The sequence below is a fragment of the Hibiscus syriacus genome, unplaced genomic scaffold, assembly GCF_006381635.1.
Source record: "Hibiscus syriacus cultivar Baekdansim isolate YM2019G1 unplaced genomic scaffold, ASM638163v2 tig00116989_pilon, whole genome shotgun sequence".
Classification (NCBI taxonomy): domain Eukaryota; kingdom Viridiplantae; phylum Streptophyta; class Magnoliopsida; order Malvales; family Malvaceae; genus Hibiscus; species Hibiscus syriacus.
Window position 1 is genome coordinate 3,616,521 of NW_024063508.1, and position 21,250 is coordinate 3,637,770.

A 21,250-nucleotide genomic window follows, 5' to 3' on the forward strand; every position below is an offset into this window, starting at 1 on the left:
TTCATAAAACATTTTCTAGAAAATATTTTACATTGTCTTGATGCTGCATTGTAAAATATTTTACACTGTTTGGTTAGATTTCCTGAAAACAATTTACGAAATCTTTTTTTTGTAAAAATGTATATATTTTTTATATTTTTCTTGTTATTTACCTTTTAAAAAAATTTAAGTTATTTTTATAAAATTGTATTTTATAAAATTTTGAAATTAAATGTTTTATTTCTATAAGTACACCAAATTAAATTTGTAGATAATATAATAATTTATGTTGATTGTGTTATAAATACACAATTTTAGGTTTGAAGTATTCATGATACTTTATTTATTAGCATTTTTAAAATTAAATTTTAACTTATAATTAATATTATATGTAGGTTTAATTGATATAATCTTGATAATGTATTAAAAATATATTATCAAAGTAAATAATTAGAATTACATCATTATTAAAACAACAATAGTAGTACATTTTTAATAGTAGTACACCACATTAAAAGTTCACATCTTAACTTTGAGGAAATTTTTGTAATAAGACATAAATATAAAAAGACGTTCAAACATGGATGAAAAGAAAAGAATAAAAAAAATTGAGTTTACTTAATAGGAAGGAAATATAGGAAGAAAGAAGGTAAGAGATCATCATTTTCTATTCTAATGTATTAAAATAATTCATTTGAAGTGTTTAGACGAGAAAAATGAAGAAGTTAAAAGTAAAATTTACATTTCATAATGTTCATATGTCACAATTGAACTTCCAAGGTTACATTAATTATTCTTCAAATATCGAAGCCTATGCTTCACTCCTTAGTATTGTAGCACGCTAAATACACAATGGGCTGAAAATTGAGGATCTACTTATACGAAAGCTTCCATATCTCCCGTAAATTAGAGGATGCGGTGGCTGGTTGAGACTTCTCCAAAAGACTTGCATTTACATTTGGGATGGTGAGACACCGGAGTACCTCAGCATTGAAGTCCTGAAAATGCATTTCAGCTGTACCCTAAAGACATAAAAATGATGATGAAATTTTACCAAATACTCCCATCACAACATAGTTTGGTCAAGTATGCATGAATTTACTATGAGACAAGAAAATATCCCAGGAAGTTCGTGGCCACATTCAAACTGAAAACAATTAGATGAAACTCATCAAACAGAACAAGCCAAGATATTAATGATATCTATCTAGATCTATATTCACAAATTCAATATTTCAAGTCATAATTATTAGGAGTCAAATATATGAGAAGGACAACGACAGTTTCTTCAAGTCAAATTGTCCTGGTGATAAGAACTTAACCAGAAACCAAAGCTGAATAATATGTATGATAGAAATATTAGAACGTTAATAATGTATTACAAAAATTCATATGCGACTCTAGTAATATGTAATTACACTTGCCACATTCAAACCAGAGGGACTTGAAAAAAAAACAGCTATAAAGAATAAGCTACACTGATTTATGCAGAAAATCATCACACACATAATCAGTACGAAATAAAATTTCCCCTGAACAACATATGGGTGTTGGCCAGTATCCATGGTAACACATAAGTCAACTAATCGAGCTATTAGTGTGTAAAAAAAAAGGTTGGAAGTAAAAACTAATGACTTTGTGCAGGCATGAATTATTGTTCCACTTTGTTTTTTTAAGAATATTCAGTAAACACGTAGCAACATGACATTTCACTAGGGACCCTAATAATAACACAAACAATCTATCAAGTCGGTGAGGATGGCAATCAAGATTCCAGAAGTGAAGCCAATATCTCGGAGTGCCATTTTTGAGCCATATACAATCAATTAGAATTAGGAGTCCACCTCTAACAATCGTTTTCCCTCAAGTGATAGATGGTCATTTTGAATCTCGGATTGCAGAGCTTTAAAAATCTATCATCACCACGTGTTCGTTATATGAAAAGATGCTCAAAATGCATTCATCAGAATAAGAAAATCAATATGAGAGCCAAAAGTGAAGTATGGTAAAAAGATAAAAGATGAACATCATTACAAACCTTCATAGATTCCAGGGACTAAATCAGAGTTATGCAATCCAAGAACCTCATCAGTACTCACCCTTCCCTAAAGAATGAAAAACTTATAGCATTTTCGAATTTATAAAGATACTATCAATCTACAAGAGAACTTTGATAAATTTAATGGATTCTTATTCATTTCTAAAACTACTTCAATACAAGCTTCATTCTTGTTCTCTTTAATAAAAAGAGGTTCAAAGGTTCACCTTGAGTAAAGTAAGGCCACCTAAATTGACAGGCTCCATAGTGTAATTCATAGAAGAAGAAATCTACTTCAAATACAAAATCAACAAATTAAAAAAATGTTTACTCAAAAATCAAGGTTAAAGGCTATTAAGAGAGGCATTGAAATCTATATGTCTTCTTGTTGGGTTAATGTTGGAAGGTTGATTGTGGAAAGTGACTGTAAGTCGGCTGTGGAATGGGTCCATACCCCAGCTTTGGCCCCTGTTTTTATCCTCCCATTAGTTAAAGAGATTTCATCTTTTATCTCGGACAGGGTGCACTCAATTAGATTGATTCCAAGGGTGTGTAATGGGGAGGCTGATAGTTTAGCAAAGATGGGAATTGGTTGATGTTTAGTCGTTTCCAGTGTGTTGTATCGTTTGAGTTTTAGGTTTTTGGTTGTCTGTTGAGTAGCTTAGTCTGTTTCGTTTTTTCAGTATGGTGTTTATGTTAAATCTTATGTAATTTCGGAGGAGTAATAAAGTTTCTAAGGCACTCTTTTCCTCCTTCTCTAATCAAGAAGGAGGTTTTTAAGGAGGCCTGTCATTCTTATCAAAAAAAAAAATCAAGGTTAAAAGTTTAAAAATAGGAACCTCCGAGGAGAAGACTTCGATGGAGGGAGGAGGAGGTTGCAGCGGCAACTTCGATGACTCCAAGAACCCTAAACCCAAACTAGGTTTACCATCAAAAGATGAAAACAACTGAAGTTATTTGGAATAACTCTGATTTGCAAGGACAACAGAAACAATAAATCGAGGTTACAGATCTATCTCAAAGAATAAGAACCGATATAATGAAAATGAAGATGAAAAGAGAGATTTACCTTAGATGATGACCGTCCGCCTGAGTCAGTTTCGCCGATGAGAAGGAGTCCACTGAATCGCGACTGATTTTGGGTGTGGAGAGAGGGAAGGGAAAATGTGAAGGAGCGTCTAGAAAATGACTTACCCTTTTTCAAAGGGCAAGTTGTTTTACGGAGTTTGGGGGCTGATTTTTACGTTGACCGTAAAATAATTTACGTTAACTCCCCTCTTTTACTTCCAATCATAGGAAAACGGGAAAAACATTTTCCATAAAATGTTTTCCCAAACAAACGGAGCCTTAGATAAAAATACTAATGAAATCAATATATTATGAAGGGTGTCTATTGATACCTTAAAAATTTCTAAATAATTTTTTTTACGTAAATTTTTTGTATATAATATAAAAATAAAAATGAAACCCTCTTAAAAAAGTTTTCACACCTTTTAAAAATTGGTCTTATTTTTTTTTAAAATGTTTTATAAAATATTCAATATTGAAAAGAGAAAATAACCTCATTGACCAAAAATGCTTTATAATATACGATTTTAACCAATTTTTTTGGATTTGCCAAAATGACCAACTAAATCGCAATGCGATCGATGATTCGCAACACGATCTCCGGTATCGCAAATCAATTTCCAAATTCGTAACGCGAACTTCGACTACCGCAATGCGAACTTCGACTATCGCAATGTGAATATGTAAATCGCAATGCGATAGTCGACTATCGCAATACGAACTTGGACTATCGCAACGCGAACTTCAACTATCGCAATGTGAATATGTAAATCGCAATGCGATAGTTGACTATCGCAATGCGAACTTGGACTATCGCATTGCGATTTACATATTCGCATTGCGATAGTCGACTATCGCATTGCGATTTACATATTCGCATTGCAATAGTCCAAGTTCGCATTGTGATAGTCGAAGTTCGCATTGCGATAGTCGAAGTTCGTATTGCGATAGTCGAAGTTCGCATTGCGATAGTCGAAGTTCGCGTTGCGAATCTGGAAACTGATTTGCGATACCGGAGATCGCGTTGCGAATTATCGATCGCATTGCGATTTAGTTGGTCATTTTAGCAAATCAAAAAAAAGTTGGTTAAAATCGTATATTATAAGACATTTTTAGTCACTAAAATTATTTTCTCTATTGAAAAATCTAAAAACTTAAAATTTCCATACGTTAATATTGTAATCTATATTTGACACTGTAATCTAAATTTTCTAGTGCTCCCTTGAATAAAGAGTGAGACAATGTGTTAATTACATTACATTACCTTTACACTAATACAAATGTATATTTATTTATTAATATGTACATTAAAAAAATCGTTTAACAGACAGTTCTTTTATGTACATTAAAAAAATCGTTTAACAGACAATTCTTTTCTTAATTAGAGATTTTAATTGTATTTTCTTACTTATTTGAGATAATTATAAAATAGTATATGTTTAATTTTTTTTTTCATTGACAACATACATATATTATGTAAACAAAGTTCAAGATTTTAGTTGGAATTAAATACCAGTAATGATATAAAAGATAATATAGTAGAAGTGAATTATTATTGATGGATACAAGCCTTTCACTAGCTAACACAGCTGCAAAGATGGGAATGCTTCAAAGAAATGAAATATGAAAAATATTCCTTCCTTCATCTTATTTATATTGTCTATCGTTGGCTTTTTACATAATTTTATAAATAAAAAATTTGTGTAAGAAATGTGTTGTAAAAAAATATTAAAATGACAATTTTATTAGGAAAAGTTAAATATTACTTTAGGAAACTACAAAAAAAGATAGAAAAGAAAATATATCTAGTAAAAATTGTTAATTTTTTAAAAGGATAATTTAAGTGGGACAATTTTAAAATACAAAAGGAATAAATTTAATGGAACAAGTAGTATTAATTTTGGATAATTGAGAAAATAAAAAAATTGTCTAAAATATAAGACTTTGGGATTAAACCTTAAGCCTTGGTCTTAGCCAATGAAAGCAAAATTCCCCCACTATCCACAAAACCCTAGATTGATCCTTCACCCTACACCTTTCTAGCAATTTCTAGCAGAAAATAAGGATAAACTAAATTCTGAAAACTTGGAAATTTGTCTCGCAGAGGGGGTTGTATGTAGAGTTTCGTTAATATGAAGGGCTGAAAATGAGATTCTACCCAAAAAGTGTAAAATCATTAATTCACATTTGAAAATGAAACGTGATGAAAGCCGCCCAATCACAATTCAGCAAAAGATCGGTTCATTCTAGACCACATCTTTTAACTATGCCTCTTTACACGTGGCAGCTTATCTGCCACTCAATAATCACATCAGCATCAGTGGGTCCCAGTCCCAGTCCCATCCCCAAACTCTCTCTCCATTTCTCCCCCTGTTTACTGCAAACTCTTTCAATTGCTTCGTCATTTTGCCCACATTGTTTTTTCAAATCCAAAAAAAAAAGGATTAAAAATAACCAAAAAAAAGTTATTTTAATTTTATTTGTTTGGATATGTTTTCTTTTTCGTTGTTGTTTTAGGTTTTTCTTTTTCCTACTTGCTAGTGGTGGAATTGGCAATGCGTGGAGCAATTTTAGCGCGTGCCTTTGGTTCGGAATCCGGAAGTATATTTGTGATTAACAGCGGTTTCTTTAGATATGTTTGATTGGAACGAAGAAGAGGTAATTAGATCTAAACTTTTTGTTTCTCGATTTTTTTTTTTTACTTTTTTTATTCAATTTTTTGGGTATGTTGTTGCATAAAATATGTTTTGAACCTCTTGACCTTAAAGGAATTAGTATGTCAATCCATCAGACCAGTTGATAGTTGGTTTTACTTGAAGTATATTTAATTGGACATTTATGTTTGGATTTTTCTTTGAAATTGCCCTGTTCTCGTGTTCCATCTCTGTTTTTTTTCTCATTTGAATATCAAAACTAAACAGCACCTGTTAAGGTTTCTATTTAAGGAAATATTTTGGATTAATATTGTGTTGAAATGATCAATTATAATAACTGTAATCATTTCTTACATTTAAAAAAAATATGAAAATTGCATTTTCCCCTTGGAATTATTTTCATGTTCCATGCACCGTACTGTTGGGTTTGGTTTACTTTTGTTTGCAATAATATTATGTAAACTATTTCATAGGATTTTATTGTTAGAAACATGCTGTTATTTTTTTGTTTGGTTGAAATAAATGGAATTTTCAGGAAAACAGGGTTTTAGGATAAAGCAAATGTAATAAGCTGTACAAGAGTTGAGGAAAGGGATTTTCGTCGTTTGTGGATTATTCGAATAAATGAAGTAATTCGCGGAATGGGGGATATTATATAGTTATAGAATTCTAAGAATGGTTTTTGTCTAGAAATACGTGAAGGATGTTTTTATTTTGGGTGAAAATGGAGCATTGTTCTTTATAAGGTGAAATTAAACAGTCATAGTAAAGAACTTCTCCAGTACAGGAAATCACGACAGACAAGAATAAATATGGGGCAAACTAGTCCACCTGGTAAGCATATGGTTAATGTGCATTGGAGAGCCTCTTTCTTAATGGAGTATACAAGAGCTCCTTGGAGAACTTTTCCTACACTATATGTTTTACCTCTATGCCTGGTGTGTTGATTTTTGGAGTCCAGGTAGCATATACTTAGGGTGCCCTATATCTTCTTGACCACCCACTTAAAATATTTCCTGTTTCCTCCATCAAATAGTGATTGATCCTTAGGTTTTGAGTCAGTTAGCTTGTCCTCTGAGTGGAACAACTGTATGTAGTATTTTGTTTTATTTTTCTGATTTTATGCTCTTTATGCTTATGGAAAGTAGTGTTATCTAGTTTATGTTTTTGGGAAGGTTGCAGCAGATAAACGTTCTTGAGGACATTCATTTTTGGAATCAAATGTTGAAGGAATATTTAATGAATGCCAAGTGAGGTCAAGACATTTGAGCTGAATGGAAAGAATATTAAGAGACTTTGTGAAACAAATGAGGCTACATTAGAAGTTATTAATCATCTGGGTAAGAGGAGAGTTTGATGGTTTTTGGTCGTAATTTCCATCTAATAAATCTCATATCCTTGCTCTGTGGTGAAATTATAATTATTGCAAGTTATTGGTTTTAGAAAGCACCCAAAAAGAAAATCTAATCTGGCAGGCCCATTCACCCCGCAGCTTTTCCATGCCTTCAAATTGTCCTTTTAATTTTTTTTTGTTATTTTTGTTGCTCAAGGATATAAGTATACCTTCTTGGATGTGATATCAGTGGTAATGTGGAGCCTTTTTTTGTATTTTCAGCTAACAAATATAATATGGGATGAGGATGGTGAGACTGATGACCATATAGTACCTTATCAAGAGGGAAGTGGCAGCTGTCATAGTAAGATAGAATGGAGTCAAGAAACTGCAACCATAAGGTGTTCGGAGGAAAAGACACCAGGGGACACAGTTGATCTTCATGGAAAAATGTTGGAAGGCAGTTCTAGTTTCAATGCAAATGGAGGGATTGCCACCTCAGGATTTGCCATGGGCTCGTGGCCAGAGTTATCTTTATCTAATGCGGCAAAAACGGATAAGGATTCCATTGATAGCAAGGTCTCTATCAGTTTGGTCGAAGTAGCTAAATCTAGTTCGAATGATGGTAAGAATATTAGCTATTCAGAGTTTCAGACTAAAGCCAATATCATATTTATCTTTATTGTTTTGTAACTTAGTTATATACATTCTTTTTACAGGAGAGATGACTGAACTTAGTAAAGATCCTGAAATTTTTCAAAATTCGAATGAAGGTAAAGAACAAGGTGACTTTGTTGACTACAGCTGGGCTAACATTGGAAGCTTTGATGATCTTGATCGAATCTTCAGGTAAGCAATAATTTAGATCTTTCATTGACGCTTAGAAAGCATTGTTGTGACATTCTAGTGCAGAAGATAGGAATTTGTGTAGTTAGGTAGTACTTATTATAGTTCTCACATCTTGTTTGGAATTAGTAACCCCAAGTTAATTCTTTTGTCACCACGAAAAAATCTCTGTGTATTCAAGTAAGGACCATTTGTTTATTGTAATTTTGATGCTGAAAATTCATTTATCTTAGTTAGAACTATTCCATGTACCCTTTTGAACTTAGAAGCTGAAACTCCTATAGCAGTTTGTTCAGTCTGGTTGTCCATATTTAATATGCACTTGTTATTTGTTTCTCTTGATCTTGTAGCAGTGTGTCAAACTTGTATAAGAAGAAAACTTAAGAGGATCCAATACCCCTCCCCTTCAAGTGAAAAAGAACTACAAGCATAATGTTCTATTCCTTGTTTCTCTTTTTTATCATATATGATGGCATCCATCTGACTCAATATTCTCACAAGTGATGATTTTGCAGCAATGATGATCCAATATTTGGCAATGTAAATCTTGGTAGTGCTGATGGTTTATGGTCCTCATCCAAAGAGGTAACAAACAGCCCTGGAAAATCCTTTCTTACGAATGTGGATTCTCCTAACCCAGCTCTTAGGAGCACATCTGGACATTTGGAAGTCCAAAGAGGATATGAACAACAAGAGAACCAGTCAGTTACCCTTAGTTATGGGAAACTGGATGATTCCACATCTCATGGTCTGCATAATTTGGAATTACGCGGAGATAAAAGCAAATCTGTAATGGAGAAGCAGGTGTTAAATATTAACATGCAGTATAATCAATTCTTAGTTACTAATGCTTTTAACTTAGACAATCAATCCAAAGTAGGAACATAATTTCTATTTTTGCTTCCTCAGACAAATGTAACGATTGTGGGCAAGATTGGTTCATCGAAGTCTCATCCGTTTGTAGAAAAAGCTGCAGCCCCTAATGAGCTGGGCCCTATGGTATTCCTATCTTGCCCTTATGCTTAACTATTCAAATTATCTTGTGTTTCTGGTGCTTATCTTCAAGGTTTAGAATAAAATACTATCTTTCATTTTCCTGTAACAAGGTTTTATGATGTCTCAGTCATTGTGGACTGACTGAATTGTAATTGCAAGACTTTGAACCTTTTTGTAGATGCTGATACATCTAGGAGTTTGTAATTGCTAATTGATTCTGAGAGTGTATTACTGTATTCACATGTCCAGTATAAAATTTATTATGCTAAAAAGACACCTTGCATTCAGGCAGCAGCTAAGGTTGAAACATTTTAAAGCTGGCTAGCTATATATGGTGATATAAGTTTTTCTCTCTTACCTAATTACCTTGTATGACCAATGCAAATTGTGTTTCTCTTGCTTTTCCTCTTTCTTTTTCTTCCCTTGGAGTTTGGAGGCCGCTGTGAATAAGCAATATATAAATTATCGACATTAATTTATCATCTTTATAAAGTTAGACCTTTGCTCCAAGAGGTGAATATTGTATTTTTCATTTAATATTTCTCTGTGCAGGCGTATAGGCAGAAAAGGCTGTTGATGCTTCGAAGAAAAACTGAAGAAATTGGTATGGCAAAGCAATTACAAGATTTACATACCTGGACTCCAGCTGGAAATCCATTGGGTCAATATGAGAATAATGTGGCAACCTTGATGCTAAAATCTTCTCCATCTTCAGTTATGAGTCAGCGGAGGCAGCTTCAAGGATCTGACTCACTGCAGTACCAGCATGTCTCCAATATGCTTGTGGCCCCTTCTACGTATGGGAATCTTACGAACCAATATCCTGCAATACCTATGTTACCCAACATCCAGTCTGGGGAATTTAATCAGCAAACCGAGATTCCTTGTTATGATGATTTCCCTGGCCAGACAAATCCTTTAAAAATGTCAGTTTTGAGAATGACACCTCAAGAAAAAATTGAAAAATTGAGACGGCGCCAGCAAATGCAAGCACTGCTTGCCATTCAGAAACAGCAGCAACAATTTACTCATCAAGTTCTTTGTACCAATCAATCTGTCATTCAAAAATCAACTCAAGAAAATCAGTTTCAGCATCTGGCGGGAGCTGATGTTGAAGACCTTAACACTCTTGCTTCTTTTGACCCGAACTCACCTCTAGAGCAAGATGATTCTAGTACGGTCTCTGTTGCAATTGATGACTATTCTGTGGAGGATACTGTACTTCATCAGCTACAAGAAATAGTTGCAAAGGTATGCTCGACTTGCAGTTGAAATTCTGCCTTTCTGGTCATGAGGATTTAGTGACATCTAGAATCAATTTTTGCAGTTGGATGTGAGGACTCGACTTTGCATAAGAGATAGTTTGTTCCGGTTGGCTCAAAGTGCAATGCAGAGGCATTCTGCTAGTGAGACAAGCAGCACTAATAAAATTGTCAGGGATGAAATTGAAGTTGCTAAAGAAGGAAATAAAAACTATAACAGGTTAGAAGACTCTATGCTGGTGCAGATATATATTCATGTCAAAGGTGAAACTGATTTTGTGTTATCCTTCTAAAGGTTAATCTCTGTCATGAACTCTTGGAAGGTTTATTAAAATTAAATAGCCCTTGATCACCTAAGATTTGCAGTACTAATGGCTGAATGCAGACTTACTGAGGCATCGATGTATTGTGAGCCTAGATCAAAAATATAAATAAAAAGTGGCTTTTCAAGATAAGATTCTTCTTCTTTTCGTTTATAGGTCGTTGGACTGAAGAACTTGCTCTTTTCTTTATTTATGACCCTTTTTTTAATACTTCGTTAGCCATGGTTTGTACCAGTAAAAAGGATGAACTCTGACTTAGTAAGGCATCGATGTGTTTCTAGTCGTGACTGAAATTCTAGAAGAAAAAGTGCATTCTACTATTTCTTGTTTGTGTAGCTTGCTTTGTCGGTCAAGAAAAATTGCTGGTCTTGCTGCTTTCATCTTTGTGAGAATTGGCTGATCCTTTTCTAACTTGTCAAATTTTGGTAACTTTTGAATTTAGCCTGTGCTTGAAGTACATAAATGAAGGTTACATTGTTTTACATGGATATGGGTGTCAGGCATGGCAATATGATTCCTTTCAGAAGTAAAATTTGCAATAGTGTTGTCACTATTGGACTTTGATGACCGATGATATGCCCTTCGAGCGTTTTACAAATGGAGCATGTTTACTGAATCCTACCATGAAACTCTGCCTAGCAGAATCGTTTAATTTGCATTATTATCCTATTCCTTTATAATATCTTGGAAGGGAATTATTCTTAATATTCACTTACCTTCTTTCCTTGGTATCCGCTAAAATGATGAACTTTTGGTCTCTTTCTTGTACATCGATTTTATCTTAGTTTTATGACATTTACATATGGGGTGTGTACTTGTGCAAGTCAAAGAAGTATATGCCTAGTTGAGTTTATGATATAGCTGCCTCCTTGTCGTGATTTCTTAAGTTTCCATGAGCTATTTACCCTCAAACAAACTAAAGAGCATTAATGATGTTTCATTTGGTTTGTTTTCTTGCTTAATATTTTCATTATTTCATTTTTGAAGTTGTTCTTATGAATATTCCGTGTCTTTCCCTGAATCAACGGTCTTTTATTAAATATGCACTTTACTTGATGTGTTTTTACGCCTGTTTGAGTTAGATTGCATTAGAATTATAAGTCTCATTATTCTCCTTGAACGCAATGGTACAGGATTTCATATGCTGAAACAGAAACCAATCCTATAGACCGAACTGTTGCTCATTTACTCTTCCATCGGCCTCTGGAGTTGTCGGGAAAGCATCCGGAGGCCCCTGAATCACCTGCTTCCATAAAGTTTCCAAGTGAACGCAAATCAGGGAGTTTAATAAGTTTGCCAATGGGTTGCATATCAGAGAACTCTCACGTTAAACTAAACCTTACTCACCAGGCCTCAGAAGTTCCTACCCCATTGGACCTACAACATGTGGAGCAGTTTAAGAACAGCCCTCGCATGGATACTTCCGAGAATGAATCGAACTACAGGCCTGCGGGTGGTGGAGTTGCTGAGGTTGAAGCCTTGCAATGAAAATCCAAAATTCTCCCAAGGGTAATTCCTTCCCTTAATACTTCCACGTCTATTAAATGTGTGTTTCGAATCATTAACGGATTTACTGGTAATTCCAAGGTATTTCTTTTCTTGTAAGCCGACCTGACGCTTTCAAGCTTATCTTGGAGCCTATCTTTATCGAGTGGCAGGATCTGGAGCTTAGGAACGTTTTTATTTCAAGTCTGTTATCACATTGGTGTGGTGCATGTGTCGATGTTTGTTATGCACATCTAAAACGACTCATCGGTCCGTCTATCCTCGGACAGACAACTTCTGTTATGTGTGTTGTCTAATCTATAACTTGATATGCAATGTCATTCAACTATGTCAAACCTAACCAGTCTTGATGGATCGATATTGGTGTTCAAATACTCTTCTGCGACATAAATTTGAAGAGAAGTTACGTTATGTTAAATTGTTAGACCTGATGTAAAACTGAAAATCCGGAAGTGTATCAAATTTTGATGTTGAAATATCAAACATGTAGTTTTTGATCTTTCAAACTAGAACTTTTAAATTTGTGTACAGGTATTTTAGATGTGGTGTCTCTCTCTTTTCAATATGAGATGTCATACAAGTTAGATAATGTGTAATTTAAAGATTTTAACACTAATATAATTTTAGATGTCAATTTCAATTTTAGAAAATAATTATTTGAATATTTACACATGTGTACTCTATACTTTGTTTAATTATTGAATTTTTATTAAAATTAATCACATCACAACACTTTCTTTAAAAAAAATGAAAAAAAATTGTATGCATTCGATGCAGGGACAAGCAAAATCAGACAAACGGAAGCCTTAAACCTAAATTGAGGAAAAATAGTGCATTTCCGATGTCGAAAAAACAAAAAACAAGATCGGGAAACTGGTCCCACTAGACATTACCCAACACTATTCCATCTAACTGCATAGAAACACTATAGCCATAATCCCCACTGCCCTATACAAAAAACCAACACATACAGGAACTAAACTCCACTGTGATACCCTTCAAGCGGAACATACACTCCCAGGAACTAAACTCAGTCGCGAACCCTTGAACTATAGCGCACACGGTACACCAAAACCATGAAAACACTCCCGAGCAGGTAGCATCAACTTCAGAACTAAAACCACCGACCTCCAGTTTCAAATAAGTAGCGACGAGAGGACTTTTTGTAACGATCTGCCCACAGCCAAACTAGAAATCCCACCAAAGATCAGGATTGCATCAGCAGACTCTTCCTACAACACTAAATCGGCATTGAACAATACAGGAACCGGCATAACAAAATAATGACACTAAGTGCGCTGTGAGTTCAAAACCATGAACACACTCAACTCCACGGACTAAAACAATTACTCTTAACGTTCGATGTAAGACCTGGGGCTACGAATAAAGTCTTGGACAGAATGCACTAGCTCCGGCCATTTGCAATTTGCCCACAAACTAATTCTTAACACTGCCAATTCAAACAATCTTATTTCAGTACATGGGATTCCTTGAGTTCATTTCTACATGACCACACCGTCCAAACCATTCCAAAAAAGCTTAATAACCAAAACGGCCATAACCTTTTACTCACATGCTGAGTAGTCCAACAATCTAGTAAGGCTTTTGAATCTACCGAAAATATCAGAACTAGGAATTCAAATCGCGGTCGCGTTTTCGGTTATTTCGGATTTACCATGATTGCGGCCGTCGCGGGTGCTATTGCGGCCGTCACGGACGCTATTGCGGCCGTCGCGGGTAACTCAGAAAGCGGCGAAACCGCTATATCGCGGCTGAAATCGCGGTCGCGGACCGTCTTTTAAAACCCTGATCAGAACAACCTTCCAAAGTCTACATTAGAGGTTGCAATCGCGTCATTCGAATTGGGTTTGGGTCGGGTTGTTTCAGATCATGTTGTTTCGGGTTAGGATTGCATTCGGTTCGGTTGGGGTAAGAATGGGTTCGGGTTTAGTTCGGGTCAATGGAAATTCAGTTTGGGTCAGGTCAAATCGGTTCGGTTAGTTTTCGGGTCGTGTCAAAATAGGATCGGTTGGTGTTCGGGTCGGGTTAATCTCGGATTGGTTGGTTTCGAGTGGGATCAATATCGGATCGGTTGGTTTCGGTTGGGTAAAGCTTTAGATTTTTGGGTCAATTCAGGTTGGTTTTGGTTCGGATCAACCTTTAAATTTTCGGGTCAATTCGGGTTGGTTTTAGTTCAGAACCTTTAGATTTTTTGGGTTAATTCGGGTTGTTTCTGTTTATGTCAACCGTCTTCACTCTTTGTCGTCTTAATCATCGGTACTACTCTTTATAACTTGTAATTCAAAAAATTTATGTAACTATATATTGTCACGTCCCAAATTTGGGGTTAAATTTTTTAGTTTAAATAAATTAAATCAAATTAGAATATTTCGAAGTATAAAAATAACTTTATAAATCATAATAAATTTTAGGATTGATTTAGAAGTTATTGGATATAGACATGGTCTTTTAACAAAGTAAAGACTATATTGAACTATTAAACTATTACTAAATGTGGTGATGAACTAATTATCTAATTATAATAATAATAAATAAATAAATAAATAAATAAATAAATAAATAATTTGTTCACTTAGACTCAATTATAGGTTAAAATCAGGTCAAAGTTCAGTTTGGATAGGGTATGGGTAAATTAAATTTGGGTTGCTTTCGGTTCGGGTAATTTCCAATTCAGATTGATTTCGGTTTGGGTTGATTTTTGGTTCGGGTTGCTTTCGATTCAATTACTTTCGGCTCGGGTTCTTTTCGCTTCGAGTTATATTTCGGTTTGGGTTGATTTCGGTTAAACTATAATTCAGGTCGGTTTCAGTTTGATTCGGTTTATTTCAGATTTTGGATCAATTTTGGGTTATCTTATTCGGGCCCATATCAGGTCTAAGTTCAAGTAATCGGGTATGGGTCAAAATTTCCAGGTATAATTTACACCAACGCTGCTATACTCTCCAAATACATTCACAATGATAGAGAAGGTGATTGACTGTTTCCGACAAATTGTTTCAAAAGACAAATAATAGACTCCAAACCAGATATTACGTATTTCTGTAGTTCCACCTAGTAGGAATTATCTGTAGCATTGCTTTCCACACGAATGCTTCGACATTTGGAGGGATAAGATTCACCCACACAGATTTCCATATGCTCTCCTCTTCTGACCTCACATCAGATGCTTTCAGACAGAAGGATTTCGGTCAATAGTGCCCAGAAGGCGATCCAACCATTTAAGTATATCCCCACATGTTTCATTATGCTCTATCAAGCAAACTCAAAAACTCCTCCCAAATTCTAAACTCCTAAATTCTAAACTCCCAAATAAAAATGGCCTTCTAACTTCAACGTTCCATTCCCAATTCCCATTTCTCTGGGAACCAAAATCGCACACTTTCCCGGATTTATGGATAACGATCCCGAAAATTCTTGGTAAGGTTGATTTTAGGGATGGAACCACCGTCCAAAATCATCCCAAAAATTTATTTTGCACCATCCCCTAGCACAAAACTATAATTAGCAACAAAAAGATCTACATCCTTGAACAATAGCTCTCTAATATTGTAACACCCTAATCTAGTCCGACCCAAAGATCCATGGATTACGATGCTACAAGGAATCACCGAAATGGTCAACTTGAATATTTCCTTTAAAAATGTTTATAATCATCAAAATAACTCATCATAACTACAACAAAAATCAAATTCAACATTTACAAAATATAGGAGTCCTTCAAAATACGTCAAATACAACCATAGAGTATTAAATCAAAATAGAGTTATGACTTGAATACACAAGGTGTTGGGACCGTCAGCGCACCCCATGGCGCAGCGGAAACAAAACTCGACGGTCTCACCAGCGATCCAAGTACGAAAAACTGAAATTGGGAGGAAGAGATGCGAATACATACAGTGGGTTCCTTGAAAAACAACAAGGAATACTGGCGGTATAGATCGGTTCGAATCTTAAGCCTCCAGGAAATCACGTTTCGGCCTCTACTCATTTCACCCAATTGAGAGCAATCTTTGTTCTCCCTAAAACTCATTTTGAATAAAACGGCTGAAGGTTTTGAGTGTGTTGTGTAAAACGGCTGCTAGACCTAACACACCCTTTTATAGCCAAGTTACCCTAATCATATTAGGGTTTTATTATTTCAAATTAATTAAATCTATATTTAATTAATTGGAGTTTAATAATCCTCTTATATCCAAGTTACCCTAATCATATTAGGGATTTTATTATTTGAAATTAATTAAATCTATATTTAATTAATTGATATTAAATATTCGGGATTATTAAAACATATATTTAATTAACTCTAGATATATATTTTAGTAACGTACAACAAATTGTACATCTTTGCTCATTTCAATCCTAGGGTGTGACCTTGTAGGTTCTTGTAACGTTAGCAGTAATTATTAGAACAATTCTAATATTACATACAATGAGTGACATCTAGCAATATATCATTGTCACCTAAGTTACAAGAAAATATGATTCGACATATCATCTTGGTGATTACACTTTTATATATTACATCCTTATGTCCTTTATATCTAGAATAGGCACAAGTCTTGGAATAGTCACACTTGTATAGCCCATCTATTGTTTCTTGATATCTAGAGTAGACTTTAAAAAACGAATAGTTTATGATATCTCATATCAACTTATTCGAGCATGGCCATGCGTTTATAGTCTTACTCAATCAAGTGGCCTATGATATATTTTCTATTATGTAGGAATGACAAATCCTATCTTAATCATACACACCCACTACATATATTGAGATATATTCAATAACAGTCTTTATAGAGCAACCAAATACGAAGCTTGTTTAGCTGCATCAAAACATACAACAATATATGTTGGGATAATATTGATCTCAAGTCTGAGGATCATACATATAGTCATCGCCATGAGCAATATTATGATTGTCACATAATAATCCAAGACATATGCTCATGGTCGGTCAATCCAATACATTGTTCTCTAACAATATAATCATGTATCAATTCTGACATCTCTATGTCAATGACAACTCATTGTCATCAATCAATAACATGTTAGTCTTAAGCGTATTATTATTGTCCATGCCCATATTAATACTTGACTAGGGATCTTTTAATAATAACAATTATGTCATTATATGGACTTATTATCTTCTAGTTTATGCTAAACACATATATATAAATGAAAATAATAGCGGCAATGCCTTTATTCAATAAAATCGGTAAATAAAAGTATTATTACAATCATCATATGATTGGTCTTTGGGCATACTCTAACAATCTCCCACTAACACTAAGACCAATCACTCACATATCTAATACCGAGTGACTCAGTGTGACGATAATGCCTCTGCTGTGTAAGAGGCTTCGTTAAGGGATCATCAATGTTGTCATCCGTGTGCACTCTATATATTTCCATATCTCCTTGATCATTGATCTCTCGAATGAGATGAAAGCACCTAAGAATATGTTTGGATCGTTGATGAGATCTTGGTTCCTTTGCTTGTGCAATGGCTCCATTATTGTCACAACGGAGTCTACAACATCTGATATGCTGGGAACAACCCCTAATTTCGATATGAACTTCTTGATCCAAACAGCCTCTTTTGCTACTTCATTGGCTGTAATGTATTCAACCTCTGTTGTAAAATCAGCTGATGTGTCTTGCTTTGAACTTTTCCAGCTCACATCACCTTCATTAAGACAAAACACAAAACCCGATTGCGATCATGAGTCATCCTTGTCAGTTTGGAAGCTGGCATTAGTATAACCTTTTATATTAAGCTCTTCCTCCCTTCCATAGACAAGAAATTTATCCTTAGTTCTTCTTAAGTACTTAAGGATATTTTTAACCGCAACCCAGTGATTTTCACCAGGGTTTGTTTGATACCGACTCGTCATGCTTAGAGCATCGATACATCTGGTCGAGTACATATCATGGCATACATTATAGAACCAATAGCCGAAGTATATGGAATCTTATTCATCCGTTCTCTTTCTAGTAGAGTTGAAGGACACATTTCCTTATAAAGAGAAATGCCATGTCTCATAGGAAAAAATCCTTTCTTGGATTCTTCCATACTGAACCTTTTCAGCACTTTGTCTATATATGTACTTTGACTCAGACCTAGAAGTCGTCTTGATCTATCTCTATAGATCTTAACTCCTAAGATATACGTTGCCTCACCCAAATCTTTCATAGAAAAACAACTACTTAACCAAGTCTTAACAGACTGTAAAATAGGTATATAATTTCCTATTATGAGTATGTCATCTACATACAAGATTAGGAAAGAAACAATGCTCCCACTAGCCTTCCTATAAACACAAGGCTCATATTTATTTCTGATAAAACCAAACTCTTTGATTGCATCATTGAAACGAAGATTCCAGCTTCAAGAAGCTTGCTTTAGTCCATAAATAGACCTCTGTAGCTTACAAACCTTTCCAATATTTTCTGGAAAGACAAAACCTTCTGGTTGTGTCATATACACATCCTCTTCAAGTTTTGTATTAAGGAAGGTGGTTTTGATGTCCATTTGCCAGATTTCATAATCCTGGAATACAACTATTGCGAGCAGGATCCGGATGGACTTAAACATAGCTACAGGGGAGAATGTTTCGTCATAGTCTACACCATGAACTTGTCGAAAACCTTTAGTGACTAATCGCCCCTTGTATGTTTGTACATTACCATCTATGTCAGTTTTCTTCTTGAAAACCCATTTCACCCTATAGGTTTGACCCCTTCAGGTGATTCAACCAAAGTCCATACTTGGTTTACTGACATGGAATCCATCTCAGATCTCATGGCTTCAAGCCATTTCTCAGAGTCTGGGCTAGACACTGCCTCTTGATAAGTCATGGGCTCATCTTGATCCATAAGAAGAACATCTCCATGTGTCGTAACGAGAAATCCAAATCTCTCAAGGGCACGATGTTCTCTTATGGATCTACGCAGTGATTGTGTTTCTAAATATATTGAATGCTCCTCAATAACTTGTGAAACATGTTCAATTTCAGGTTTATTTATTTGTTGTTCTTGAACTTCTCCAAGTTCAATATTTCTACCCTTCCCTTTCTTTGAGAGAAATTCTCTTTCGAGAAAAACTCCTGTTCGAGCAAAAAACACTTTGTTCTCGTTAGGGTTGAAGAAATAGTATCCATTAGTTTCTTTAGGATATCCAACAAATATACACTTATGAGATTTAGGTTCGAGCTTTGTAGACATCTAATGTTTTACATAAGCTTCACAACCCCAAATCTTCATAAAAAACATACTCGGACGTTTCCCAGTCCATATCTTGTATGGTGTCTTTTGAACCGATTTAGATGGAACACAATTTAGTGTGAAAGCAGCTGTTTCAAGTGTATGTCCCAAAAAAAAAAGTTAGAAGATCACTATGACTCATCATCGATCGAACCATGTCTAACAGTGTTCGATTCCTTCTTTCAGAAACTCCATTCCACTGTGGTGTACCAGGTGGTGTAAGCTGTGAGATAATCCCACATTCTTTTAGGAGTTCATCAAACTCTATGCTTAAGTATTCTCCACCTCGATCTGATTGAAGTGCCTTAATACTATTTCCTAGTTGATTTTGTACTTCATTTTTAAATTCCTTAAACTTTTCAAGGGCTTCAGATTTATGGCGCATAAGATAAATATACCCATACCGACTGAAGTTATCGGTAAAAGTAATGAAGTAATAGAATCCACCTCTGGATTGTGTATTCATTGGTCCACATACATCACTATGTATTAACCCCAATAAATCACTTGCTCGCTCACCTTTTCTATTAAAAGGAGCTTTAGTCATTTTTCCCAACAAGCAAGATTCGCATACAACATATTATTCGAAAACAAATGAATCTAAGAATCCATCTTTATGAAGTTTTGATATGCGTTTCTCACTTATATGGCCTAAACGAAAATGCCAAAGATAAGTTTGATTTGAGTCATTGGTTTTTGATCTATTAGTATTTATGTTATAAATGGTGTTATCTTGATCCAAAATATAGAGACCATTAACCAATTGTTCCGAACCATAAAAAACACTATCGAGATAAAAAGAACAACAATTATTCTTAATAATAATCTCAAAGCCAATGTTGTCCAAACAAGAAATAGAAATAATGTTCTTAGTCAAACTAGGCACATAATAACAATCCTCTAAATTTAAATCAAGTCCACTAGGCAAAGATAAAACATATGTCCCTATAGATAATGCAACAACTCTTGCTCCATTTCCCACTCGTAGGTCCACGTCTCCTTTAGCCAGATTCCTTCTCTTTTGTAGTCCCTGTACAGAAGTACAAATATGAGAACAACAACCAGTATCTAATACCCAAGAAGTAGATGTTGACAAATTAACATCAATAACATAAATACCTGAAGCAAACGTTCCGTTTGCTTTTGCCTTCTTGACCTCTTCAAGGTAAACAAGGCAGTTTCTCTTCCAGTGTCCGGTCTTATTGCAATGGAAACATTTTCCTTCTTTGCTAACTCCCCCTTTGGGTTTCAATGCATTTTTCCCTTTTTGTTTGGTCTTACCATTTCCCTTAGACTTTTCCACTACCTATTTCTTTCCATTTCCTTTGTCCTTGTGGACCATCAGAATGGGCTTAGGTCTAACCTTTTTCATGTTACTTTCAGCAGTTCGTAACATGCCAAGTAACTGTGGCAAAGTTTTGTTAATTTCATTCATGTTGAAATTAAGGACAAATTGGCTAAAGCTATCTGGCAACGATTGCAGGATAACATTGGTAGCCAATTCATCTTTGAGAGGAAATCCCAACTTTTCCAATGTTTGGATGTAGCCCATCATCTTGATGACATGAGCTCCTACAGGAGTTCACTCTGCCATTTTGCATTGAAATATAGCTTTAGAGGTCTTATATCTCTCTTGACGTGCTTGCCCTTCATATATTTCTTTAAGATTTTGAATCATCTCATATGCAACCACGTCCTCATATTACTTCTGAAGCTCAGGAGTCATGGTGGCAAGCATTAGACATCCAACATCTAACATATCATCCATATATTTCTTGAATTTGTCTTTGTCAGCTTTTGAAGCATTAGCGCCAGTTTTTCAGGAACAAGTTCCTCAATGACATATTCCTTCCTTTCCTGTTTGAGAATAATTCTCAAATTACGAAACCAGTCAAGGAAGTTTATGCCATTAAGTTTATCCTTCTCAAGGAGTGATTGCAGTGTTGTTTGCCATTAAATCT

The 21,250-nt window shown here is 34.9% G+C and overlaps 2 protein-coding genes across 3 annotated transcripts; one reads left to right on the top strand and one right to left on the bottom strand.

The window, feature by feature from the left end:
• Positions 1 to 716: 716 nt before the first annotated feature.
• LOC120193228 lies at positions 717 to 5,490 on the bottom strand. Its single transcript, XM_039195782.1, has 6 exons — positions 5,396 to 5,490; positions 3,087 to 3,212; positions 2,857 to 2,935; positions 2,245 to 2,307; positions 2,018 to 2,084; positions 717 to 1,001 (listed from the first exon to the last, which is right to left on the bottom strand). The coding sequence occupies exons 1-6, from the start codon at positions 5,488 to 5,490 to the stop codon at positions 991 to 993; spliced, it is 441 nt and encodes a 146-aa protein (XP_039051713.1). The 3' UTR covers positions 717 to 990.
• Positions 5,491 to 5,562: 72 nt separating this feature from the next.
• LOC120193193 (protein LNK2-like) lies at positions 5,563 to 12,345 on the top strand. Of its 2 annotated transcripts, XM_039195762.1 has the most exons (9): positions 5,563 to 5,743; positions 7,355 to 7,697; positions 7,792 to 7,921; positions 8,434 to 8,722; positions 8,828 to 8,917; positions 9,467 to 10,165; positions 10,242 to 10,396; positions 11,633 to 12,008; positions 12,087 to 12,345. In XM_039195762.1, exons 1-8 carry the CDS (start codon positions 5,720 to 5,722, stop codon positions 11,985 to 11,987), a joined length of 2,085 nt encoding a protein of 694 aa, XP_039051693.1. In that variant the 5' UTR covers positions 5,563 to 5,719; the 3' UTR covers positions 11,988 to 12,008; positions 12,087 to 12,345. The 2 variants fall into 2 exon arrangements, with proteins under 2 accessions (XP_039051693.1, XP_039051692.1); XM_039195761.1 differs by having other exon boundaries at positions 11,633 to 12,345.
• The last annotated feature ends 8,905 nt before the right edge of the window (positions 12,346 to 21,250 follow it).

What these genes read in the sequence shown, in the direction of transcription:
- LOC120193228 (XM_039195782.1), bottom strand. Translation starts at nt 5,490, where the DNA reads ATGACGAAGCAATTGAAAGAGTTTGCAGTAAACAGGGGGAGAAATGGA. An exon ending in GCGGACGGTCATCATCTAAG is followed by an intron (nt 2,936 to 3,086) that starts GTAAATCTCTCT and finishes TGGTAAACCTAG; the next exon opens with TTTGGGTTTAGGGTTCTTGG. An exon ending in TCGAAGTCTTCTCCTCGGAG is followed by an intron (nt 2,308 to 2,856) that starts GTTCCTATTTTT and finishes TATTTGAAGTAG; the next exon opens with ATTTCTTCTTCTATGAATTA.
- LOC120193193 (XM_039195761.1), top strand. Translation starts at nt 5,720, where the DNA reads ATGTTTGATTGGAACGAAGAAGAG. An exon ending in TAAATCTAGTTCGAATGATG is followed by an intron (nt 7,698 to 7,791) that starts GTAAGAATATTA and finishes TTCTTTTTACAG; the next exon opens with GAGAGATGACTGAACTTAGT. An exon ending in GATCTTGATCGAATCTTCAG is followed by an intron (nt 7,922 to 8,433) that starts GTAAGCAATAAT and finishes ATGATTTTGCAG; the next exon opens with CAATGATGATCCAATATTTG.